At 48.2% G+C, this 13095-nt stretch overlaps 1 protein-coding gene and 1 long non-coding RNA gene across 2 annotated transcripts in view; both read left to right on the forward strand.

Moving 5' to 3' along the window:
- Positions 1 to 8397, forward strand: part of tti1 (TELO2 interacting protein 1) — a 16313-nt gene extending 7916 nt beyond the window's left edge. Inside the window, exons 10-14 of the mRNA XM_056594864.1 lie at positions 491 to 627; positions 737 to 877; positions 1815 to 2019; positions 6718 to 6805; positions 7076 to 8397. Of these exons, the coding sequence (XP_056450839.1) occupies positions 491 to 627; positions 737 to 877; positions 1815 to 2019; positions 6718 to 6805; positions 7076 to 7307 (803 nt within the window). The 3' untranslated portion in view covers positions 7308 to 8397. The remainder of the gene's footprint in view (positions 1 to 490; positions 628 to 736; positions 878 to 1814; positions 2020 to 6717; positions 6806 to 7075) is intronic.
- A 6-nt stretch (positions 8398 to 8403) lies between these two features.
- Positions 8404 to 11583, forward strand: LOC130386089 (uncharacterized). The gene is made up of 4 exons (XR_008896085.1): positions 8404 to 9775; positions 10369 to 10769; positions 10840 to 11233; positions 11349 to 11583. It is a non-coding gene; the product is annotated as an uncharacterized LOC130386089 (long non-coding RNA).
- The last annotated feature ends 1512 nt before the right edge of the window (positions 11584 to 13095 follow it).

Genomic DNA, 13095 nt, shown 5'->3' on the forward strand with positions numbered 1-13095 from the left:
GAGGAGGAGGATCTAGTCAACACAATGTTAACATGTCAGGAGGAGGAGGAGGATCTAGTCAACACAATGTTAACATGTCAGGAGGAGGACCTAGTCAACACCATGTTAACATGTCAGGAGGAGGAGGACCTAGTCAACACAATGTTAACATGTCAGGAGGAGGACCTAGTCAACACAATGTTAACATGTCAGGAGGAGGACCTAGTCAACACAATGTTAACATGTCAGGAGGAGGACCTAGTCAACACAATGTTAACATGTTAGGAGGACCTAGTCAACACAATGTTAACATGTCAGGAGGAGGACCTAGTCAACACCATGTTAACATGTTAGCAAGAGGACCTAGTCAACACCATGTAAACATGTCAGGAGGAGGACCTGGTCAACACAATGTTAACATGTCAGGAGGAGGAGGAGGACCTAGTCAACACAATGTTAACATGTCAGGAGGACGACCTAGTCACCACTTTGTGGCTGTTGTTTTGAAAAGTGGCCCCAGAAGAGGCAGAAGAAGAGGAGGGGCCGGATGTGAAGAAGGAGCTTCCTGCCCACATCGTCATCACGAAGGAAGTCATGCAACGGTGCACCCACCTGCTGTCAGACCCCAGCCTCCGCATCAGACTCAAGGTACCGTGTGTGTGTTTGCGTGCGTGTGTGCGTGTGCCCGTGCGTGCGTGTGTGCGTGCGTGCATGTGCGCGTGCATGCGTGCGCCCACTGATGCGTCTCCGCCTCCAGGTGCTGGACATCCTGGAGCTGTGCGTGTGCGTTCTGCGCGTGGCGGAGGACGAGCTGTTACCCATGGTGCACCGCTGCTGGCCAGCGCTCCTCCGCAGGCTGACCGACGACGACCCCCTCGCCGTCCTCCGGGGCTTCAAGGTGAGTCCTTTCCCCCAAGACCCCCAAGACCCCCGGAGCCTTCCAGGGGACCCCTACTCAAGTCAAGTTATTTTTTGTCCAAGATTCCTCTCGGTTATGTCTCATATTCTACATTGCACTCCTAGGGTTGGGGTTAGCCATCCCTTCTGAGTGTTTGTTTGTTTTGAGGAGTTTTCCAGTTAAGGGGTTAAGAGTTAATAATAATAATAATAATAAATTTTATTTAAAGGGCGCCTTTCAAGACACTCAAGGTCACCTTACAGAGCATAAAGTTATAAGACAGAGGTTAAACATGAAGAATTAATAACACTCAAAAGACGACTAAAGTGAAGGGGGGGACCTCACTAACCACCACCAATATGTAGCACCCACTTGGGTGATGCACGGCGACCAATCGACGCCCGAACGCTCACTACACACCAGCTTGAGGTGGAGAGTTAGGGATGAGGTGGAGAGTGAGGGAAAAGAACATTTAAACTATCGACAAATTCCCAGTAACAATAACAAGTTAAGGGTTGTTCCCATGAGCCCCTCGGAGTCTGACCCGTTTCCACCGGGGTACACCGCCACAGCTACGTCGGCTGGTGACGGCGTCACACCCCAACAATCTCTGCAGACCTGGCTCCCCTCTGATCGGGCGGTGTGAGTGACCCCCTGGCTCCCCCCCTCCCCCCCTGCTCCCCCCCCTGGGTGACGGCTTAGCTCAGGAGGTAGAGCAGTTGTCTTGTAACAGAAGGGTTTGCTAGTTCGATCCCCAGCGTGTTGTTGTGTCCCTGAGCAAGACACTTAACCCTAACTGCTCCTGACGAGCTGGCTGTCGCCTTGCATGGTTCACTCTGCCGTCGGTCGGTGTGTCAAGGTGTGTATCAACCGATGTAAGTCGCTTCGGATAAAAGCGTCTGCTAAACGCCCCAATTGTAATTGTAATTGCTCCCAGGTGCTGTGCACCCTGGGCGAGGCGTGCGGCAACTTCCTCCGGGGCAGGGTGTCCAAGGAGGTGCTGCCCCGGCTGGGCGCCTCGCTGGCCCGCCAGGCCCCGGTCAGCGCGCGCGCCGGGCCCGTCTACACCCACACGCTGGCCTACAAGCTGCAGCTGGCCGTCCTGCAGGGCCTGGGATCTCTCTGCCTGAGGCTGGACCTGGGTAGGACCCCGCGCCGACCTCTGACCTCTCTCCCGCACCACGCTGACCTCTGACCTCTCACCTGCACCACGCTGACCTCTGACCTCTCACCTGCAACACACTGACCTCTGACCTCTCTCCCGCACCACGCTGACCACTGACCTCTCACCTGCATCACGCTGACCTCTCAGCTGCACACAGCACGCTGACCTCTCCTGCAACACACTGACCTCTCACCTGCACCACGCTGACCACTGACCTCTGAACTCTCACCTGCACCACGCTGACCTCTGACCTGCACAAACAACGCTGACCTCTAAGCTTTCACCTGCACCAGCTGACCTCTGACCTCTCACCTGCACCAGCTGACCTCTGACCTCTCACCTGCACCAGCTGACACGTGTATTCAGACAGTATAGGCTGAGGTGGCTTTCTATGTTAGTTATTTGGTCATTTGGCGTGTGGCAGTGCTTTACAGCCGAAAGTGGAAGAGGACGTTGACGTCTTGCTCTCTCTGAGCCATGTGCACCCACTTTGCTGTGCCGTCGCTCATTGGTCGTTCCAGTTCTTGGCTCATCATTGGTCTCTAGAGAACAAGCGATCCCACCACAGCTCGTTAGAGTTTTTTTAACATCACCGTCACTCAGGGGAAACAAACGAAAAAACCTGATGACCTAATTCAATGGATTTGACATGATCTGGTAAGGCACTGTCACTATAGTGCATTTAGGACCAATAAACAAGCCATGAAGTCTACTAAATTGTACTTAGACCATTCAAGACAGGATTGTGTTGAGGCGACAGATCTACAGATTGAACATATCTGGCATCCAATCGTTCTTCAATGCAAGGTGACGGGCGACCAACCATCAGTCTTATGGATCTTATACCGCTCTGACAGAGATCCTCTGTGGGCGAATTATCTGATTGGACAATGTTTGGACCTTGTCTGGAGGAAATCCAGGCACGGCTCACCAATGGCTAACACCATCCCTGCGGAGAAGCTTGGGGGCGTCATCTCTGAAGGTCCGTGGTCTGCAGATTCAGGGTCTGGGCTTGAACACGGTGGAACATCTCTGGAGAGACCTGAAGAGCTGTGCAAAGTAAACCCAAGAGGGCTTGAGGCTCCAGTTAAGGGTCTGAATACTGTAAATGCTATATAAAGAAACGGTCTGATATACCAAACACAGGGGACAGTGACAATCCCACGCTAATGATTGTCCTTTGTGGACAACAGGCTGCTGTTGGGTTGCCAGGTTTTACTGCAACACCCCCATTTACCTTTGCTGTGAAGGCCAGCAGTGGAGTCAGTAAGGAAGAATTTGCTAGCTAAAGCTATGATCTACCCCATCACGACGAACTGAATAGATCTGGGTTGGGTGTGGTTTCCTGTCAAGTTTTGCAGATGCATTGAAGGTGCAATCTCGGGTCTAGTATGCTGTTCACTGAACTAGTACTCCCTGCCTTCACTTCCAGATCATCTGACCGTTTGTATGCATGTGTTTACTTCCATGGATAACTACAGAAAAATATCTGAGATCTGTATTAACACACAAAACGAAGCCACTAGCATTATTTAAGTGTCAAGGTCTTGTTTGACGACCAGGGGTCGTACAAATTTTTCTGAAGGGTGATCTTTACATCATTGAGGGGACAAAGGCAGCCCTAGATAAAGAACTAGTGTGGTTTGCAGCCACTGAAAATCAGCCCAAACCAACCACTCTTTACCTCCTAACCTCAGCGACTATCAGAGGGCAGCATCTATGTACAGCTCCTGCGGTGACCAGTGAAGTATTCATGACGTCTCCTTTTAAGGAACATTTAGCAGCCTATCACAGATCTAATCGAATGGTGGAACCCAACAAGTATGAAACAAAGCAGCCAACATTAAGATGAAAAAATAGTCACAAAGAAATGTTTTCAATCATTTTATTAAATATTGTTCACAAATCCCCAAGCATAAGTCTTCACAGCTCTCATCTGTCCATTTAAATTAGTTCTGCTCCACGACCATCCCAAAGCAGTTCTGGTCCTCACCTCCATCAGGCTCCCCTCCACTCCAGGCAGGGTCATCCAGTGACAGGACGGTCCCATCAACCCCACATCCCTTCAGAGGCCTCATCCGTTGCTCCAAGCCAGAAGTAGAAGTGGTAGTTGTACCCGCTTAGGAAGTCCATCTCCGCTTTACTGTCCACAAACCACCAGATCTGCTCTGTCGGAAACAAAGAACTCCCTGCTCTTCTTCCAGGATCCCAACACGTTGTTAATCCGGTAACATTTAAAACCAAACTCATCCGAACCACCCGAACAGTCCTGTTCCCAAAGTAGTGTTGCTATGTTCCGTGCAATTCTTCAGTATAAGGCGAGCGTGGTCCATGTCGGTCTCGTATTTCACTGCCAACCCCAGCAGTCCAGCCAGCAGGACAACAGACAGCAGGCCCAGAAGCACAGACACAGTCCTGATAGGACACCAAGGAGGGCTCACAGCGTCCGGCCGCTGACTTCTTCCTGTTCTCAGAGACTTGGAGGACTCCTCTGTCCCCACAGAGTCCTGGTGTGGATCTCTGAGGCTCTCCAGGCTAGCGTAGATGTCCACTATCCTCTCCTCTCTCTCTCCTTGTGTATACCTGCTGGCCTTGGTCATCATGTTGGGCATGGCGTAAATCACCTCAGCCATGTTGTGGTCTTGACTGTATTCACAGAGTTGATCTTATCGTCCTACGCCTGTGAGCGGTTCGTCTTTCTGTGCGTTCTGTCTGACAGCAGGGCGAGGTCTTCACACCCACGATACCCAAGCAGGAAGTCTTCTCACCGGATGAGCCGTTGCGCTTACTGCAATATTGCACACCTCTGTGTTGCCAAGGCAATCACAGGGGATGACAAACTACCACAATCATTTTGACTACTCCATTCCCGGCCAAAGCTTGTATATTTGATTTAGAATAATAAAGCTCCAGTCTTATTTGAACCACAGAGCCCCCCAGCACCAAGACACTGCAGGTAATTAGTTCAAATCACTAATCATGGGTTCAGCGCTTCATAAGTAACAAGTATTTATTGTAGGACTTAAATGTTAAAACAAGAACCAACTATATCAAAGGGCTCTTTAGTGACCAATGATAATGAGACGGTACAAGACCAATTACATTACATTAAGAGTGAAGTGAAAGTGAAGGTGAGGAATAAATGGATTGATCTCACCGGTTGAGGAGAGGAACTGGGCCTAGCAGGCCTGACTCCATCTTGTGTTACGAAGGAGCCATAATTAAGGAGATTTCAATACATTGGGCACTACAGGATCTGTTCATCGATGTAATTCAGATTTTTTAGTTTCCACAGTTCCTCTTGGGGCTGGAGGTGAAGATCAAGCGAAATCATTTTTATTTTGACAAATGTATTGCATGTAGACTTTAATTTAATCAACAATATACAGCATGTTTTATGCTGAATTGACTTGGTACCATTTAGTGTGATCCCTACAGCACATATGATCTTGTAATGCCAACTTTCTCATTTTGACTGATTCCCGAAACTGATAGTCGACCAGAAAAATCCAATAGCTAATTTTAAATAGCTGAAATGATCAGATCTCATGGCCTGTAATCTGAGTCATTAGTTTAGTTCTGCAAACAGAGCTCAACTATTGTTGTTCCTAGGCTTTCTTCTTTCTTTATTTCTTTCTTTCTTTCTTATTCTCTGCAAAACTTTTGTTACCCTACTCCTTCCACAATTGGGTTAAACACCAAATTCATTTGGGTCATTTGGGATCCACACTGTAAATCCTAGGGCCTGTTAGGAGGTCATATTAACATACATAGTATAATATCCAAATGTGACCAAATCCAGCATCTATTAAGTGAGTCTAACTTGGATTTTCTTTGCATCACTGAAACCTGGCATAGTAATTCTCCAATGGCTGGATTACATGTACCGGGTTACAATATCTTTAGATTAGACAGATCCGGGGGAAGGGGTGGGGGGGAAATGTTTTATGTAAAAGAACATCTTAAGTGTAATCAAATCAAATGGGCCTGTGTAACCAACATGGAACGTATAGGGCTCAATGCCATTCTTTCTGAATAGATGTCAGTGTCATTGGTAGGGATTTATTGGCCACCATCAACGTCTAATGTGTTTTATGAGAATCTGCAGGATGTGCTTAAAGGGGACCTATTATGCTTTTTCAACTTTATGACCTATAAACGTTGTTATATTGATTGATAGTCATGTTTAACCATGCACAAAAAACGATGTCGATTTTCGGGAAACTCTTCCTCTCATCTGGGCGCTTTCAGCATTCTCTGTCAACGCTCGGTTTCGTCCTTCTCCGCCCCCTCGCCCCCCTCCTGCCAACCCAACTCCGTTGTGATTGGTTACCTTCCTTGAAGCGCGCGCGCGGGCAGTTTGACCAGGCATATGGGGCGCGGCAGGAGTGCCTCTACGTAGATGATTTCCCGGAAATGTGAACAACTGAATCGCAAACGTTGTACATCATGTACGTCATTATTTGACACTTTAGTATGGTTACACATGACTATCAATCATTATAACAACGTTTTGTGTTCTTGAGTGTACAGTGTGGCTAGACGGGATTCCCAAGAGCAAACTAAGCTCCTTAAAGATAATTGATACATTTCCCTCTCTGGTTCCTACTCCTACATTTAGCAGCCATACACACAAATATATTAATACACACGTTTTTATTGCTCTGTGTTTCAGGTGAGGCTGACCTGGATGCTGTCTTTGATGCCTGCCTTCCCTACCTGAGCTGTAGACAACCGATTAGCCTTCAGGAGGCGTGTCTAAGGTAGCAGCGCTAGTCAACAGATTCACTCTACCCAGATTCATTCTACACACACACACACACACACACACACACTTCATTAAATAGTGGATCTTATGGCCTGCATGTGATTCACTTCTTATTGCAAATCATCCAAAAATTGGGTCAAATAAATGTTGGCTTCAAGCTAAATGATCACGATGGGTGAAACATGAATCCATGAATCCTACGGAGATCCTGACACCAGGTGGTGTCTGGGCGTGCTGCTGACTCCTCCCCTTCCTCCTCCTCCAGCGTGTTCCGTCACCTGATCCAGGTGGACCCGGACGCCTTCTGGCTGACGCTGAGCCAGCTGCACGCTGCCCTCCCCCACGCCCCGCCCCCTCCCCACCTCCAGCCCCTCCTACCGGGCGGGGCGGGGGCAGGGGCGGGCCCCTCCCGGGACCAGTACACACACAACCTGGACCAGCTGCTGAGGGACGCCTTCGGGGCCCCCGGCTCCCAGGGCCCCGGGTCTCTGGGATGATGGGCAGGTGGACGAGCCAATCAGATGAGGCCTGATGTGGACGCACGCTGGGCTGTTCCGTCAGGTCGTCACGGGACCGACTGGTCCAACTGGTGCGGTGGAACTGCTGCTGTGGTTTCATAGACACACCAGTGACCTGCTGCCCTGAAGACACTTGCTCAAGGACAGAGTATCCGACCTCACTTGTGATGAGATACCTGGATATCAATGATGTGTTACCATGTTTATACTCTGTGATATCCTAATTTACTGAGGAAGTAGCTCAATAGATGAACTTGTTCCTCTGTTTGAGGAGAACAAACACGGGACATTAAAACATTCGATCTTAATGTTTTAGGATTTGTTGTTGATAAGCATACGAGGCAGTGTTACAATAAGCTAGATCTGAGTAAAGAAAGGGAAGAGAGCGAGTAACGAGTGTCCTGGGTGCACTTTATATAGTCACCACTCGCTAGTCACCAGCTGGCGTGTGTGTGCATATGCAGCCTTGTGCGTCGTTGCGGTAAAGCTATATCCTGTTTCAACAAGGTAGTCGCTACACTATGTAGGCTACTGATACAACAGCAGTTCAAAAGTTCAACAGTACAGTATGGAGTGCGGGATTCATTTAATCCCGCACTCCATACTGTCCACTCCCGGATCGCAGGAGGAGGAGAGGACGGCGCGACTGGAATAAAGCATCTGTCCAACATGTGTCAATATCATAATATTTTTATGTGACACTGTAAACACAATCAAAATCAAATGTCAATTAAATCCCAAGTGCGGAAAATCAAGCCACACCCTCATCACAATCGTTATATTATAGTCCGTTCCTCTTGATGCTTTTCATGACAAATCAGGCATTCAAAAGGGGTTATATAATCAAGAACATTTTACGTGGGTAATTACAAACTGATTAACCAAGCTGTTCTTGGTCAGTCTTATTACCGTAACTCTATACACACAGCGGTGAGCCCAGGGCGTAATGCTGCACCATGGCACTGCTGGAGGACCATGCAAATGGCATGATTCGGAGGGAGAGGGTCTTCAGGGACCATAACGATTTATTGGCCCATGATGATGACTGGCTAATGAGCCGTTTTAGATTCCCTAGAGCAGTGAACCCCAATTAGCGGCCCGCGGGCCAGATCCGGCCCGCAAGAGCAAAATGTCCGGCCCGCGCAGACCCACATGTCACATGTCATCTCCAAAAAAAAAAAAAAAAAATTTTTTTTTTTTTTTTTTTTTATTTGCGCGGTCTGCTATATTTTCCCCTCAGCCCACACCATCCACTTGACCGTTGACGTTACTGCGTGCTGACGTAATAACGTGCTTCGTGCGTCACTTTCCCGCTATCCAAAAATCAACGGATTGAAAATTGATGAAAGAAACATGTCATTTGCCATGAAAAGGAAGGTCAACCAGGAGAACCGCCAGTTTAAAACTGAATGGACCGATGAGTATTGCTTTTCTTTACCGGACCATGCCAACGCAAAGCCGACATGCTTAATATGCAAGCAGAGGGTGGCTGTCATTAAATCGGACAACCTGACACAAACTGTTTGCATGCTGCCAGCTTTAATGGAAGTTTCCCAGAAAAATCTGAGCAACGCAAACCAAAGATTGCAAGCATGTTGACATCATACAAGCGGTCAGTTTTAACCATATGCAAAACGGCATCGGCACAAGAGAGCGCAACAGCTGCTTCATTGCATGTTTTCTGGATGCTTGATAAAGCTAAGAAGCCCTTTGCTGATGCAGAGTTCATTAAACAATGTGCAATTCACATGGCTGGTGAAATCTTAAATCAAGAGGAAAAAATCTAAACAAAAGTTGTGGAGCTATGAAAGCAGGTGCCGAGGAAATGTCAGCTGAACACAAAGATCTGTTGCTGCACAACGATGTTCGCTGGCTGAGTAAAGGCCGTGTGTTGGAGAGGGTGTGCGACCTGCGTGATGAACGTGTGTCATTTTTATCCAGCCTGCAGAGCCCAAAAGCCCGCGAATTTCTGGCGGGCTGACGCCAAGGTGTTGGCAGATGTTAATTTTTTGTGACATCATGTCTCATCTGAATCACCTTAACCTGCAGCTACAAGGCAAGAACCACACTGTTGCTGACATGTACGAAGCGATTGAAGCCCTCCAGTCGAAGCTGGATGCTATTTAAACCTAATTGATCTAGCCCTCCTGCATTATCGCAAAAACAGTAATTATAATTAAAGCTAAATTTGCACATAAAAATGGCGAATTAGAAAAATGAAACGACATTTCGGCCCTTGGCATGGCATGTTTGACCAAATTTGGCCCTCTGGAAAAACTAATTGGGGAACCCTGCCCTAGAGCTATGCTCTTGGATCTATGTGCTGAACTGGGTCCAGGATTGGAAAGGGCAACACGTAGGAACCACGCAATCCCGGTGCAGACGCAGGTCCTCAACACTTTGGGGTTCCTGGCAACCGGCTGTTTCAAACGGGAATTGGCAGACAGGTAAGTGTTTCATATAGCTTAGGGTGACCAGACGTCCTCTTTTTCCCGGACATGTCCTCTTTTCGAGACCTAAAAAATGCGTCCGGCAGGGATTCCAAAAACGTCCGGTATTTTGCCTCGTCGCAAAAAAAAAAATATATATATATATTATTGTTATTATACGTTCCACCTTCTTGCGCGAGCTGACAGTAGAGAGAGTCTGTCATTGGGCGACCGATCTCATGTGCTCGTTGAGAAGGTGCCGTGTATAGACGGAATGAAACCCCCACTGAAGTACGTAGGCTCACGATACAAACCCCCCCCCCCCCCCCCCCCCCCCCCCCCCCCCCCCCCCCCCCCCCCCCCAACAATCTTGCCCGGGGCGCAATTGGACCTAGGATCGCCACTGTCTGCAGTCATGCCTAAACGTAAATGTAAGTTCACGGACGAACTAAAGAAAAAATACCCATGTCTTCGCCCCCCCCCCCCCCCCCCGACGAAGTGTCCTCTTTTTCACAAACTCAAATCTGGTCACCCTAATATAGCTGCATCTTACAACCTGCTTTCACATTTAAGCATAATTGTGCTAATTTTGTTTGTTTTCCACCCCGTAGATCCGGTAGGCCTATATCACAGCCATCCCTCAGTGCCCTAATGCCCAGCGTTTTGAATGGCATCATACATATGGGCAGTCGATACATAAGGTTTCCCTACACAGTGGAAGAACAGGCCGAGATTAAAAGGCAATTTGCAGCAATGTCTGATTTCCCAAACGTAATCGGCGCAATTGACTGCACTCATATTGCTATAAGGGCTCCATCTGAACATGAGTTCGCTTACGTCAACCGCAAGCACGTGCACACTATTAATGTTCAAGTTGTATGTGATTCCCATATGAACTTGACAAACATAGTGGCACGTTGGCCTGGTGCAACACATGATTCCTTTATTCTGACGCACAATAGTGTAGGGAACAGACTACAGGCAGGCGCGGGGCGGGATGGCTGGCTTCTAGGTGAGTTTTTTTTTAAAGAGGAATGTAACATTGTGGTTCTTGACATAACTAATGATTTTCTGCATTGCAGGGGACAGTGGATACCCCCTGAGACGCTGGCTCCGTCCTCACCCCAGTTTTGAACGCGCAAAGCGCCGAGGAACAACGATATAATGAGGTCCATGGCCGTGCTCGTTCAGTGGTGGAGCGCGCCATCGGCCTCCTGAAGTGCCGGTGGCGCGCTCTGGATGCGTCGGGGGGAGGCTTTTATACCAGCCTGCCAAAGTGTGCCGCATTATAAGGGCTTGTGGCGTGCTGCACAATTTGTCCCAGAGGAACGGCATCCCTCTCCCCCCCGACCTCCCTCCCCCCGAGCTTGACCCGGAGGCCCAGCCCCCTCCGAGGCAAGTCGGATTTCAACAGGGTGCAAGAGTAGGCCTACGTGCGGATGACATGCGGCGTTTATGAAATGTAGACGACTCAAGGTTAATTTTTTTTCACAGTATCTTTTAATATTGTGGCAATTTTGGTGATAACATTTCGAATCTGCCTCATCTCCTCAGTCAAGTTGTTGACTGCATCTATCGTTTCCCTCTGTAGCTGCAGAACTGCGTCTGTGAGGACCCGACCAGCGGACTGACGCTTGGTGCTGGGGCTGGGGGCAGCCGGATGACCAGCGGCCGAGGGCCCCTCGCCGGCATCATCGTCCTCCTCCCCAACGACCGCTGACTCTGGAGGACGCACAAGCAAAATAGCTTGCACTAGGCCTAGCCTACATGATCGATAATAAATCAATAAAAAACAAATCAGCTTTACCTTGTTCTTCTGTGTTGTCAGTGTCTCCTTCCCTTTCGGACACGATGGCACTCACACTTGCGGTGCCAATTATGGATGCAACTTTCGTGTCAATTTGTGTTGGGTCAGGAGTACTGGGTCCCCCTCCAGTTGCAGTCACGCTCTGGCGGTGTGAGGACAGCCTCTGCTTTGCACCCACCTGTAATAATGATCTTCACCCTACGACCAGTAACATTTGAGCAATTAATTACAAACATGTGCTGTGTTTCCTTTATGTCGGACCACTTATTTTTCAATTCTGGTACTGTGCGCTCCGTACCACTGACAGCGTTCACAGCCGCAGCAACATGTTGCCACTCATTCTGTTTTTTAATGTTGGTGATCCCGATCCCGTGACCGCCGAACAAAATTTATTTTCGGGCCTCCACCTCACCTGTAAGTGTCTCCACCTCAACCTCCGTGAAGTTTCTTTTTTTGGCTTTTCTCTGTCCTGCCATTGTTTCCAACCAGACATAATACCGGCATCTGAGTCTGTTTTATATGCAGATCGCATTCATGAGGTCATTTGCATTGACCTTTTATGGTTAAAAAGGGGCGTGTAGAGGGCGGAATGTGAAGCTGATTCAGCTGCGCACAATTGTAGTCAGTATGTGATTTAAAAAGCAAAGATTGCGTACAGGTGTGCGTACGCAGTGTTTTATAAATCTGAATATTTTTTGGCGCATGCAAAACCTGGCTTCTGGGCGTACACATTTTTAGTAACGATCCCACGCACAGTTTTATAAATGAGACCCCAGGGGTCTCATTTATAAAACTGTGTTACTAAAAATGTGCTTACTCCCAGAAGCCAAGGTTTGCGTGCGCCAAGAAATATTCAGATTTATAAAACCCTGCGTACGCACATCGTACGCAATCTTTGCTTTATAAATCACGGAGTGCCTACAAGTGTGCGCAGCTGAATCAGTTTCACGTTCCGCCCTGTACACACCCCTTTTTAACCATAAATGGTCAATGCAAATAACCTCATGAATTCGATCTGCATATAAAACAGACTCAGATGCAAGTATTATGTCTTGTCGGAAACAATGGCAGAAGTACTGAGGAAAGCAAAAAAGCGAAATTTCACGGAGGTTGAAGTGGAGACACTTGTGGGTGAGATGAAGGCCCGAAAGGTAGTTTTGTTCGGCGGTCACGGGATTGGGATCGCCAACAACAAAAAGCAGATTGAGTGGCAACATGTTGCTGCAGCAGTGAACTCTGTCAGTAGCACGGAGCGCACAGTCCCAGAATAAAAAAGACATAGAGTTACATATTTTTATGTAGCCTACCAATAAATCGTTATGGTCCCTAAATACCCTCTCCCTCCGAATCCTGCCATTTGCATGGTCCGCCAGAAGTGCCATATGGTGCAGCATTACCACGGCGCTCACCTCTGCATTTATAGGGTTACGGTGATAAGACTGACCGAGAACACCTTGGATAATCAGTTTGTAATCACCCATGTAAAATGTTCTTGAACATAACCCCTTTTTAATGCCTGATTTGTCATGAA

The sequence above is a fragment of the Gadus chalcogrammus genome, chromosome 1 (assembly GCF_026213295.1).
Source record: "Gadus chalcogrammus isolate NIFS_2021 chromosome 1, NIFS_Gcha_1.0, whole genome shotgun sequence".
Taxonomy (NCBI): domain Eukaryota; kingdom Metazoa; phylum Chordata; class Actinopteri; order Gadiformes; family Gadidae; genus Gadus; species Gadus chalcogrammus.